Here is a 12,721-nt window from a genome sequence, read left to right as displayed (position 1 = left end):
AGCCGTCAGCTGTGACCAAAACTTGGCTTTGGCGTCCGATCTCGAGACCATTTAGTCTCAGCCTGCTGCTTTTCACTCTTAAACTAAAAATGTTCTTTGTTTCACAACATAAAACAAACAATAACTACATTTCCCCACCATTAACCTCTCACTGATGATATGGGACACATTATTTTTCTACACTATTGAGACAAGTCATATGGTCTTTATTACTTTAATGACTTTAATTTATCTACCTTCAGCACAAAAGACAAAGAATATATTGCTGCAGATTGAATTAATAAAACAGCCAAGCACAACACTTTAACCTACTTTGAAATCTGTGTATTCGCGGCAGACAATTTATATAACAACACTGGCATTGATTCATCAGGTCTGACAAAATGTTTTGCAGGTTTCCAGTACGTTGAGTTGAACAGAAGAGATTACAGCTGCAAGTTTCTTTCGTTATGTGGTTAAAGAAGGCTGAAGGCTAAAGTGTCGGCATCGTTAGCAGTGTGTGCTAGCCCTGCAGGGCGCGGTCCAGCACGCGCTCATCCTGCACAGGAAAGGGCATGGTGACACGCAGCTGCCTGTTGGCCTCCATGGTGCGCTGGATGGTCTCGTAGGCGTTTGAGTTCCCAGACCAGCAGCGACGAGCCACCTGCAGAACACAGCAACAGGTTAGAGCCAATCTGCAAATTTGAGCACACCGCAGTGGAGCCAGAAGCTATCGCGCTGTTCATCTCCCCACACTCTCACCCCGTTGGAGACGTCCCAGTTGAGCATCAGGCTGGCCCGCTTTGCTGCCTCCTCTGTACCGTCCAACAGCAAACCAAAGCCTCCGTTCATTACCTCGCCCCTGTGGGTGTGACAAGAGATGGGTATTAAATGAGTTGTTCACCCCAAAATCAAAAAAAAAAAAAACCCTACAAAAAAAATTTTCCTTTTACCTGTTGCACCATTTATTCAAAATGTTTTGATGTGTGTTTAGAGGATATCAGAGAAAAACAATTTGAAAATACAGTGTCTCTTTCCAGAAATCATGACCCAGTTACTCAAGATAATCCAGAGACCTTTGTCAGCAGGTGAATGTATGAACTGCTTGCCTTTCATATCACTGTGCAGAGGAAAATGTGCACCTAACTAAACTAACTAAACTAGCCAACATTACAACTCAGCAGAGATGCCATTCATGTTTTCATCCCATGCTTCAGCCTCTTGTCCACGAGTGGATGCTTGTTTCCTTCAGCACACAGTGGTCTCATGATTTCTGGTAGATTCTGGAGACATTAATATGAGTCTTTAAAATGTAACTTTTGGCGCTTTGAGAAGGCAGACATCTCTATAGCTGATATCTCCAAAACTCAACCACTCACATCACAACAATCTAGATGGACAACTAGCACAACACAACAGGTAAGAGGACAAATATGTACTTTTCATTTTGAGTTGAACTCTCCATTTATTGAAACAAATGGCTTTGACAAATCACAATAAACTAGCTTACCAGCCAACACCACCACCGTTGTGCAGGGCGACCCATGTGGCGCCCCTGAAGGCGTCGCCAACAAAGTTCTGGACCGCCATGTCTGTACGGGGGAGAAATAGTATAGTAGTAAGAAATCATAGTAGTAGTAGAAAATCGTAAATTTTCACTTTTACTTTTCATCTTCATTTTATGAATGAAGAGAGACAGCAAAGAGAGAAAAAGGAGGCTGTGTGCAATCGAGGACAGTTTTTTGGGCAAACCCGCAAACCTCAGACACACCTACTATATTTTTCATAGCTAGGATCAGACATGTTAAGGACTGTGGTGCTGCTCCCTTATGTTTGATCATCTGTCACAATATCTCCACTTCCAAGCTGAGTCCCATTACATCAGCATCCACTGAGTAAAGCATGAAATGTGGTGGAACACATGATTCAGTTTACAGTGTCTTTGTCCTGTGTTTCATCAGTTTCAGTTTCCATCAAAGAGAAGAAAACCTTTAAACTAAGCGTTATAGGTTTAGGCGTCATTATATATTTTAAAACATTTTGCTTTATTAGGGCAGTATTTTTAAAATTATCATGCTTAAACTGCAGATCTAACTTAGAAAGCTGGTAGTTATGTACAACCGTAGTGAGCGTACCACATACCTGCACAGAAGGCAGATCCATCGTACACATTCGAGGTTTCTCTGAAGGGGCTGTCTGTGCCGCTTACATCATGATGGTCTCTGCTAAGAACCACGGGAGCCTGAGCAACAGAGGTAACACAAGACGCTGCTGAGACTCTAGTGAAAACTGGATATGGTGCAGGCTGCAGCAAACACGAAAATAATCTCCTTAGCGGCCAATTTGTCCACTTACTGAAACTCTTCCATCAGCGATCGCCTGGTTGATAGCCAAAGCGATGCAGACTCTTCCTTTCTGGTCAGAGTAGAGGATTCTGGCCTGGGATCCCACGACCTAAACAGACAGAGTGGAAAGTCAGCATTAGCGTCTCTTTGTCTGATTTGCATTGAGAAAGAGTAACTGCAGGCAACGGTTGTCCAGAAAGTCACTGACCATTTTGTGTTTTCCAGCCTCTCTGATCCAGCGGATGTTGTCATTGTATTGCTGTCTGATGCGATCAGTCGCTTCGGTGCAAATTTTCTCCAGGACGGTCGCAGCAATGTCATCCGTTACAGCAAGATCTTGGGGGTCGCCAGATGTGCACACCCAGCGAAACGGGCCAAAGCCCAGAGAGAAAATGTCTCTATGATAAAGGCAGAAGGAGGGTGATCACAAATCATCTATTGTAAAAAGACAAGGTCTGATCACTTTCCAGCAGCGCTTTTACAAGATTAATGCTAGATTAGATAAATTAGAAAATGCCTCACCCCATAATGTGCTGTACATAAGACGGATAACGGAATTCAGTTGCTCCTCCACTGTCCTTTTTTACCTCTGCTCCTATAAAAACAAGAAACACAAGTGTTTACATTGGTCTGACATGGACTGACTGATGATGATGAATATGCTCTGAGTGTGAGTGTTGAATCACTGACCAGCTCTCTGGGCCTCCAGGAGAAACGCGTTGCCATAGTCCCAGAAGAACATACCAGCATCAGACAGCTTATTGATGGCCTTAACATGTCTTCGAAGGCTGTGATCGCATGTAAACACGTATTAAAATCATCTTCACTGACCCATATATCGCAGACAATACGACAAAGTCCCTCTGTGTCATTCGTTTCACCTCTCTTGGACCATGGTTTTAAATCGAGTGGGATCGTTGGACATGAGCTGATTGGCCTGGCGGAAGCTGAGCTGGACGGGGTAGTAGCCTCCGTTATATGGGTTGTGTAGGGAGGTCTGGTCTGAACCCAGATCCACCAGGAGGTCTCCCGTCCTGTCGTACTCCAGCACAAGCCGCTCCCTGAATGGAAAAGTAGAAAGTTACAAAAGGCTTCAGTGCTGCCAGCAGCAGACCTGGGTTGCTGTGTGGCGACAAAAGAAAGGTGTCACTGCGCACTCACCACAAGTCTACAATGTTGCCATGGTAACCAAGGCTCAGAGGGGTCTTGGAGCTCTTGGCCTCTCTGAAAAACACAAAATGATACGAATTATGGTATCATACGGCAGACAGACTGTCATCATGCTTTCTTTTTCACAGTAGCAGTCACATCCGTCATGGTTGATTTTGAGGGTTGAGTGGAATGAACAAACTTAACAGGTCGAGCACTCACTCAGTCTCTTTTTAAAAGCGACATAATTTCATATTGATTTCATGCGTTTATATTCACGGGACTGTTCTAAGTAGCCAGCTGCATTGTTTCAAACTGACATATTTCCCCTCTTAAAAGTGATAAAAGTTAGGGTCATCTTGACCAACTGCAAAGTCTTACATTTAACACTTTGGTTTTTGTACTGACTACATGAATCAGATACAACTTATCTGCTGCAAGGCAGATTTTGTCACCGGTGGTCAGAGCCATGCTTGCTGTTTCCCATGTTTGCCATTTTGTATTTTTGATTTTAGATTTTAGTTTTGTGCATTATGCTAACAAAGAAAATACTTGCAAAAAATACTTTTTCAATGCAGGAACTCAACCCACTTTTTTTTTTTGCAGTGTTCTATTACTAGGATGGTAGGATGAGAATTTATCCCATATAACTGTAAGAATTTTTATTTTAGCCAGTTATCATGGCAAGTTCTGAGAGTGGACTTTTAGTGCAACAAACTATAAAAGAAAAAGAAAATAGAACACAAAAACACAGACAAACTGACACTAATAGTTTGTCATACCAAATCCCTCATGACCATCAATGCAAGAGCACAAGTAAGCACGGGAGTTTTAATCATGATTTGGACTTTTACGTGACTACTTTGTCTCTTTGTTACCTGATGCGTTTGATGCACTGGTCCATGCTGCTGGTGACCTCCATCAGCCAGCCCTGCTCATGTCTCTTTCTGAGAGGAGCCTCATCCACCTACGCAGAAATCAAATCCACACACTGAGTAACACTTCCTCTGTCAATCTTGCTTAGTCAGCCGTGAGTATAAACAGGAAATGACAAAGATATCCGCTGACCTCAGCAATCACGCCGACGCAGCCGGCAATGACTGCAGCTTTAGCCTGAGCTCCACTCATGCCCCCCAGGCCAGAGGTGAGGAAGACGCGGCCCCTCAAGTCGTCAGAGCCCAGGTACCTCCGGCCGGCGTTCAGCACAGTCAGCTGCACACAAAAACACGAGGAAACCAGTGAAAAACATTCTGAATCTGTCCCTGACGCACTGCCGACCTCGGCTGCCCGCATCAGGGCCGTTCTTATTTGTGCAAGTGTTGCTTGCCTTGCAAATCGCCGGACGCCTACAGGTTTTCTTTTGTTTGTTTATGTGATCTTAACTGAACTCCTTGAAACCCAAGCAGCCATACACCTTCAGTTTTTAGCTTGAGAGCTTGTAAAAGCACATTTCAGTTTGAATGTCCTTGAAGAGGCACTTGTTTGGTGTCCTTCCCTGTATATGTACATATTTTTTGTTTACATTTTTATGTCGTTTGGGGCTGGTTTGTAGGTGGATGAGGCTCATTTTACTGCCAGTGCCACCACCACACAGGTAAAATATATATTAAATGCTATGATTTTAAGCAGTAGTTTCCAACCCTGTTTGATATGAGACCTGTTAATACAAAGAAATGTGTGCTTGTAACAGCTCTCTACAGGTTGTGTATGCTTCTGAGCAAAGATTGTTTCATTGAAGTACAAAGAGGTGAAACTACCAATTTTGACAGAACAAAAACCTAAAAACCAGAGAAAAGTAAAGGAAAAAAATGAATTTAAGGAATTGATTTCGTATCAGATCTTGACACTGCACTGAGGGCCCCAGGTTGGGAACAACTGATTGAAAGTAATATAATTTCACAAACCATGGTGCCATGAACAATCCCTTGAGGTCCGATGTAGCAATAGCTGCCTGCTGTCATTTGGCCATACCTGAAACCAGACAAACAAATGGACCTCAATAACATCAAGACACATACAGAGCTTAATTTACCACAGTTTTCTATCTTTACAATGGAGAAACCGAGTAACAATATAAGAGCACCTTTAAAGACTTACATTGACACACCAAGGGCAAACATCTTTTCATACTGAGTTCTGGAGGAGTAATTTGGAATAACCTGTGTGATGCAAAAAAGAAACAGTGAGCATGCCAGCACACGTGTGGGCTGCAGGTACCAGCTTTTTAAACCAGGTGTGTCAGGCAGTTGTTACCATGCCGTTGGTGATGATGGCGCGAGGTGAGGAAGGCAGGCTGGGGAACAGGCCCATGGGATGACCGCTGTACATGACCAGAGTCTGCTCCTCTGTCATCTCACTCAGGTAGTGCATCACTAGGCGGAACTGCACCCAAACCCAAACACACACACACACACACACACACACACACACACACACACATTACTTCATTCAGACTCTAGCATCACTACCAAACCAACTGATCACAAGCTAACTCAGGTCTCACCTGGGCCCAGTTACTAAACACCTGTCCATTCCCTCCATAGGTGACGAGCTCTTGGGGGAACTGAAGGGTAAAGAAAAATGAGGCTTTCGTCAAAGCAGCAAATCCAACTGAAGACTTCACACAGAGATTTAGCGAGGATAATTAGCAAGGTAATACAAGCTGTGTCAGAGGTTCACCTGAGCAACAGCCGGGTCCAGGTTGTTCATGATCATGAGCATGATGGAGGCTGCTTGACGTGTGCGGCACGGGTACTGATCGATAGGGTACGCTCTGAGGAAAACAGAGGGAGACTCAACTCGCGTCAAAGTGAGATTGTAACTTTTGCCACAAGTTTTAACCACAGGAGGATATTCCTGTTTACTTCTGGTGAGTTACTGTGTCATGTCTATCAAAAATAAAAGGCTGTAGCAGCGAAACATCATAATGTGTTGAATAAAATAAAGGTGTTTTATTGCATTAGAATTCAACTTTTTAAGAAGATCGTAAGATAAGTAAGATGGTATTATTGCTTTTTTGAAAAGTTACAAGCTTGTGTGAATGCAAAATGCTCAGTGTATGTGTTGTATAGCAGGGATTGTCATTAAAGCCTGACTGATAGATTATATGAGGAGGATGATAATACTATATGAAGACAGACATGTCAGCATCGGTGTTCTGTTATTTGTATTTGGTGTTAATATTGAAAAAGAGTTAAATTGCAATTGACAATTTCCTACCTTTCTCTTAACCCAGTTGCCAGATTTGAAGGGTTATTGTTAAAATATTCATAAACATGGTGGCCCTTAGGGTCAAAATGCAATAACATTTAAGAAAACACAATAAAATTTCACAAAACACAACAACACTGGGACACTGGGATTCTGTCCACTCACAACAAAAACTGAAATATTTTTGAGTTTTCTGAGCTGTTTGTTGGAGACGAAAGGAACACCAGCCGACGCAGATTCATCAGACTGGTTCGGTTGGCCTCACCTCATGCGTAACGTGGGACAGAAGCGGTACATGTAGATGTGCCCGTGCTGCCGCAGCTCCTGAGCAAACTCGGGTGCGAGTGTCACATGGAGGGCGGGGGGGAAATAACGCAATGCATTTCGCAGCGCCAACTAAAGGGAAGAGCCACATTCACAGTAAGTTAGTGAACATAAAAGACGGTTTCAGTACAGTCAGATAAATGGGAGGATTTTCAACACTTTAAGGCTCCTCCTGATTTAACAGGTCGAGCACTCACTCAGTCTCTTTTTAATTATTGACTGAAGCCCTGGCTTTGAGTTTGGGCAGAGGACTTTGGAGAATAATCAATTTTCTAGATGAGCCCCTGAGCCCACAAGGGGTGATGCAATAAGTCAGAGTACAGAGCGTGGCTTAATGGTTGTCCTTCCACTTACGCATTTATGGTAACGTGATTATCTGACATGACAGTGAGCTGTAACCTCCTAAAACGTTCCTTTTAATAGTCACGTTAAAGTTTCAGCTGCAGCCAATCTGCTCCATGTTTAGTGCTTTTCCAAACTATTAGATAATAAGCACAGTCTACAAAATGACACTAATATTTTCTCCTTTCCATTTAGGTGTACAAGCAAGATGTGCACATAATAGAATGTAGTCATTGTTAATGTTATAACTTACACCTGTATCTAAGAGGCCTAAATGCCCATTGTGAGGTCTGATGTGTGCTTTAAACAAAGTGTTACACTTGTAGACAGAAGTATCATAAAAAGTGATTTCATTAAAAAACATTGTTCAGTAATAAAGGTGATAGAAACAATTAATAATAAACAGTTTGCATGTTTACTCACCCGCTCCTCCTCTGCTGTCAGGTCGGGGGTCCGTGTCGGGGCATGTGGCACATTGGGGTCTCTTCCCCGATTGGGCGGTAAAGGGTCCAGGGGGAGACCGCTACATACCTCCTTCAGAGAGGACATCCTGTTTGTTTTTTTTGTTTTTTTCCCCGTCACACACTCGAGCAGCTCTCAGCTCTCACTGAAAATAGTTCTCTCTGGAGAGAAAACTTCTCTGCTCTAAAGATCTGAGGGCGATCACTCTTCATCTCGCTGCCTCATTGGCTTTTTGGTCATCTGTGCCCTTCACAATCCACCAATGATACGGCCCAGTTGGAAAAGAGTGTTTGGTAATTATTGATCCCTGAGGGACTTTAAAGTGGACAAACACTGTCACTGACTTCTGACCCCTGATGCTTTGACATGTAACTGAGTTAAATAAAAGTGTGCATGCCAGAACCTTTGAACAGGTCAGCAGCTATTATGTAGAATCATGTTGTTTCCTTTTTGAAGTATTACTGGCACTTCTATTACAGAGCATTATCACTCCTGCAGATCCAACCATCTTTAACTAATCAAGTCACATGTGAGGAAACGCTTTTATAACTCAATATAATAGTTTCTGACGTGGTCCAGTGGGTGCATGTTTGTACTCAATATGTAATCATACAGACAATGTGAGTTAGTTACATGACACACAAGGAGGTCTAACCTAGTCATAGTTTGTTCGGCACTACTGACCACATAATTGATTTTAAAAGCTGATTATAGGTGGAATACACACATGAAATAGAAAAGCAGTTTCTAACATGATCAAATTAATCAATACATTACATGTATCCTTACGAAACACCTACATTCGCTGCACAAACATCTGACGCACACAGAGAGTACACCTGTGAATCTTTGACTGAAGTCACTGGCAGACAGAAAATGATGCATTAGAAGATGCAGCTCTCTACAATCTCTGTTCTCCTGGAATTAATTACAACAACATAAGTTTAATTCATTCGTGCAGTTTCATGTGAACCTTGTTTATGGTAAACTCAAAGTTACCCTCTGATAGAGCAGCTTATGGAGTTCTCACATTGGCTCTTTTGGCATTGTAGACTCGGAATATGCTTGAGGACAGCATGATGTCCTTACCTCAAGGCTGAGGAGATAAAGAAAGGATAAACAACAATAATACCTGACAATATATATTTTTATTACAAAACTTTCAATAATATCACTTCAAGTCACTCCAATCAGTCCTGTGTTGCACACAAATGGTTCAGTTGAGGTAAGAATTTTAAGTCTGGTTATAATTTAGCAGAAGAAATGCAGCCCCACAGGACAAACTGTGGAATCCACAGGAGAAAGTTTCAAGGTACAGTACATTCTTCACACCTCTGTGAATTTAGCAACTTCATCAGTAACATTACTGACACAAACTTTGAGTCAAAGTAAAAATATGAATATAAACTTTGTAGGACATAATATACATGTAAAATTCAATTTTCTGCACATCATAAGAAAATAGCACACGTATAAGAGAATGGAACTGAAAAAATATGAGAATAAAACATGTTTACTGTAATCTTAGTTTCAGAACATGTGTTAAATCAAAGCAAGTCGAACCGACAAAGCAAATAAAAATGATCACTGTACACTTCAGTGTGTATAATAAGCTTGGTCCTACACTGTTGATTGAATCAAAGATTTTTTAAATCTGTGTTGTGTTGATGTAGAGGCAGGATTAAACAACTTGAATTTAAACACAGTACGTAGTAATTTTTTTATTGATTATTATATTAGTTTTACAAAAGTAGAGGCGTCTCTGATTCAATTTAAAATGTTTAAAATCCAACTGAAATGAAATCGTCATCAATCTACTTCAGCATAAACACCGTCTGAGGACATAAGAAACCAAAAGTGAGAAATTTGTATTTCATAACAATTTTGTTTCACAGTGGCGCCCCACATTTGCATTGGTTCAACAAAATAACTTAAGTACTTTGTTGACGTAGAGAGCTTGTTTCCACAACCCAATCAAACCGAACCGTATTTGTATAAAGCAGCAGCCACAGATTTTGAATAACTCCCATTAGCTTTCCTGCCAAAGTCTCCTCCTTATCCAACTTACTACACGAACATGTTACCTTACCTTGTTGTACGAGCTAATTAACAAACACTCATCAGGAAGAAATGCGCCGCTAATGGCAGTCTGCGGGCTAGATAGCTAATTAGCGGCTTGGCTGCAGCATTTTAAACAGCTCAACTCAGTTTGGTAAATTATGGATTCCAGGCCGGACTGTTTGCTACGAGTCATTCTCTCGCTCTCTCTGCAGCTGTCAGTATCTAAATATAGCAGAAATGCCTAAATAATAATTTATAAAAAAAAATAAAACGATGCATGTTGACATGGTTTTATGCTGCAAAAAGAGATGAATAAATGTGATTTCAGTTGGATCTATAAGCCTAATGGGTCACAATTAGCTCTTCCCTGAGCCCTCTGTGTTGGGTTGTGTAGTATCAGAGTCTTGCTCAGAGGCAGACGTTGAGTTTGAAGTTTCTTCAGATGCAGAGTCTTTTGAGTTCTGGTCTGTTTCTGATGATTGTTCTTGTTGCGCCTTGTCATCTTCTTGAGGATAGAGCTCCGGATAACGCTGCATACACTCCTGCATGGCCCTGAACTGCTCCAGGCACTCAGAGCCCTTCACCTCCTCCTTACTGTAGTGGAAACAGGAGAAGGCCTCCTTAAACTCGGTCCCACAGGGACCACTGGCCATCCCACCCAGGCAGGGGCAGTTCCAGTTGATCTCCCCACTGGGAAGAATCAGACCTAGGATCAGAGAAGACGCTGACATTAATGCGCATGTTAGTGCTGTCACGTAACTGGAATTTCTAACTTCAATACAATACCTGGGAAAATATTGCTACTATGTACTATACCAGGGGGAAGATTTGACTCAACATTGCGGGAATTTTAATAAAAAGGTTAATATCACAAGGTTTGTGTACTGTGTGTTAAGCACAACAGCATTTAAGATACATTTCTTCTGACCAGGCCAGTGTGAACACTTCAGTGTTGTGTGTGTCGAATTGAAACAAGACAGATTGAGGCAGCACTACTGGTATCAGTATCGATACTGTGGATGTACTGAAACAATTTCAAATATCCAGTCTAGATATTTATATGTTTTTGACAACACTAACAGGTAATAAATTAAAGCAGGAATTTAGCCTGATGACAGGTGTAGTCACAGGGTCTGGTAGTTTAAATGCTCCTCACCTCGCTCCTCATACGGGTCATTGGGATCCTCCTCTACGAGCTCGGCACTGCTGGGAGCGTCATGATCCTCTTTGGTGACAAAGATGATTCGGTCTTTACCTGTTGGGTAAAATGTTGGACGACAACAACAACAAATCATAAGTGAAAAGAAACGAGGCACCTAATAAAAAACAAAAAACAAAGGCTTGATAAATTACATCTACAGCCTCTACTTTAACTTAATAATTTGACAATAACAACGTAATACCAGGTTCAGCAAATGCAATTTGAACAAACACGGTATGCTTAGGTTTATATTGCATCATAGGAAACATTTTTAATGAATACTGATCTGCTGTGTGATTGACCCTAACCCTGAGATGAACTACTCTGACAGTATTCTAATTCATTACAGTGTTATTTCTCACCTGGCTGACTCTCTACAGTTCAGAGAGAAAGAAACCAGTGACAGACCAGTTGCACTTAATACATTATACTATTACACTTACACTGATATTAATTTGTTACTTATAAAGGCTGTTTATGTTGCTGCAAATGTAGACGTAAAGAAGTGAACAGCACATCCACCTGTCACCTCTTTATGTGTTCATAGTTTTATTCAATGTAGAACACAAATGAAACAAAATACTATAATCATATTTCTTAAGATGGATACTTGTGTAGGTAACCCAACATGACATATTGTGCTGCAGTTGCTGCTCAAGGTTAAACTCTCTGATGGTGACAGTGAGCTTACAGGCCTGCTCACTGATGATGAAACAGGTTCAGACTCTAAAAATCTTCAACAACGAGCTTATTTGTAGACTTTGATCCACTCAGCTCAACGCCAACATTATTTTTTAATTCAGACTTAAACCAACTTCATGGTTAGCTTCCAGATGAGTTAGCCTGCTAGCACAGCTTGTTTTTTCTTACCTTCCTGTCTGACCGAACTCATTTCTTCACGCTGGCACAGATTCAGTTGTTCTTTGTGATTTTTTTTTTTGTTATACCGCGACAGCTCCGAGGTCAGCGACTCTTACTGACACTCAACTCAACACATGTAAAAGGTCTGAGGTTTTGAGCATCAGCTAGCGGCTTTCATGTTTCACAAGTATCCTTGTTGCATGAGCGTGGACTCTTCTTCTTCTCCTGTCCTGTTTCCGGTAGTTCAGACACTCCGGGGCGCTCTGCTGCCCCCAACAGTCAGAGACGCCGCATGGACACGTCCGCCACAAAACGAAGCTTGTCATTTAACACAAGCAGGGTTTACAAAGAAAATGAGTATATTTTGGTGAGAACAATCACCCTCCAACTTTGATTAAATTCCGTTTCTCTCTTTTATCTTTATCTTATTTAACCCCAAATCACACTCACATTGCCTCAGTGGGCTTCATTAACTGTACAATGACACGACATCCTCTGACCTTAGAACTTTGATTTGAGTGAGGAAAAACTTGCCATACTGCCCCTAACAGAGGGCTAAGATACGACTGAGGTATCATCAAGTGGCGCCCGAGCCACACGACCTCCTCTCCACTGTGGTGACAGAGGAGAGCAATACTGATTTTAAAATGCAATAGGCCTATATTATCGCCCTGACAAGAGATGCCAAACAAAAGGAGCCATTTTACTCCTCCCTCCTGTGAGCTACAGTCTATGTATGTGCTGCAGTCCATTTAATTGTAATGTGAACTGTTAACTTAAAATAAAC

General features: G+C 41.7%; 2 protein-coding genes across 2 annotated transcripts; both read right to left on the bottom strand.

The window, feature by feature from the left end:
* Positions 1-200: 200 nt before the first annotated feature.
* On the bottom strand, positions 201-7,898 carry uroc1 (urocanate hydratase 1). The gene is made up of 19 exons (XM_037101449.1): positions 7,773-7,898; positions 6,949-7,079; positions 6,153-6,246; positions 5,977-6,036; positions 5,727-5,855; positions 5,571-5,632; positions 5,378-5,444; positions 4,542-4,685; positions 4,352-4,440; positions 3,486-3,548; positions 3,206-3,385; positions 3,015-3,112; positions 2,847-2,919; positions 2,533-2,722; positions 2,335-2,433; positions 2,122-2,221; positions 1,490-1,571; positions 742-841; positions 201-643 (listed from the first exon to the last, which is right to left on the bottom strand). The coding sequence occupies exons 1-19, from the start codon at positions 7,896-7,898 to the stop codon at positions 503-505; spliced, it is 2,028 nt and encodes a 675-aa protein (XP_036957344.1). The 3' UTR covers positions 201-502.
* Positions 7,899-8,939: 1,041 nt separating this feature from the next.
* chchd4b (coiled-coil-helix-coiled-coil-helix domain containing 4b) lies at positions 8,940-12,180 on the bottom strand. The gene is made up of 3 exons (XM_037102515.1): positions 11,944-12,180; positions 11,029-11,127; positions 8,940-10,578 (listed from the first exon to the last, which is right to left on the bottom strand). The coding sequence occupies exons 1-3, from the start codon at positions 11,963-11,965 to the stop codon at positions 10,229-10,231; spliced, it is 471 nt and encodes a 156-aa protein (XP_036958410.1). The 5' UTR covers positions 11,966-12,180; the 3' UTR covers positions 8,940-10,228.
* Between the last annotated feature and the right edge of the window lie 541 nt (positions 12,181-12,721).

This window comes from Acanthopagrus latus, chromosome 6 (genome assembly GCF_904848185.1).
Source record: "Acanthopagrus latus isolate v.2019 chromosome 6, fAcaLat1.1, whole genome shotgun sequence".
Lineage (NCBI taxonomy): Eukaryota > Metazoa > Chordata > Actinopteri > Spariformes > Sparidae > Acanthopagrus > Acanthopagrus latus.
This window is presented reverse-complemented; position numbering and strand designations above follow the sequence as displayed.

Bases quoted from the DNA above. Each gene is read 5' to 3' on its own strand.
- uroc1 (XM_037101449.1), bottom strand. From the start codon at position 7,898: ATGTCCTCTCTGAAGGAGGTATGTAGCGGTCTCCCCCTGGACCCTTTA. The intron at 5,856-5,976 runs GTGAGACCTGAG...GTTTGGGTGCAG, and splicing joins TGTTTAGTAACTGGGCCCAG to TTCCGCCTAGTGATGCACTA. The intron at 4,686-5,377 runs GTTTGTGAAATT...TTTTGTGTGCAG, and splicing joins GGATTGTTCATGGCACCATG to CTGACTGTGCTGAACGCCGG.
- chchd4b (XM_037102515.1), bottom strand. From the start codon at position 11,965: ATGAGTTCGGTCAGACAGGAAG. The intron at 11,128-11,943 runs GTAAGAAAAAAC...TTTACCCAACAG, and splicing joins GAGTTCGGTCAGACAGGAAG to GTAAAGACCGAATCATCTTT. The intron at 10,579-11,028 runs GTGAGGAGCATT...CTCTGATCCTAG, and splicing joins TGACCCGTATGAGGAGCGAG to GTCTGATTCTTCCCAGTGGG.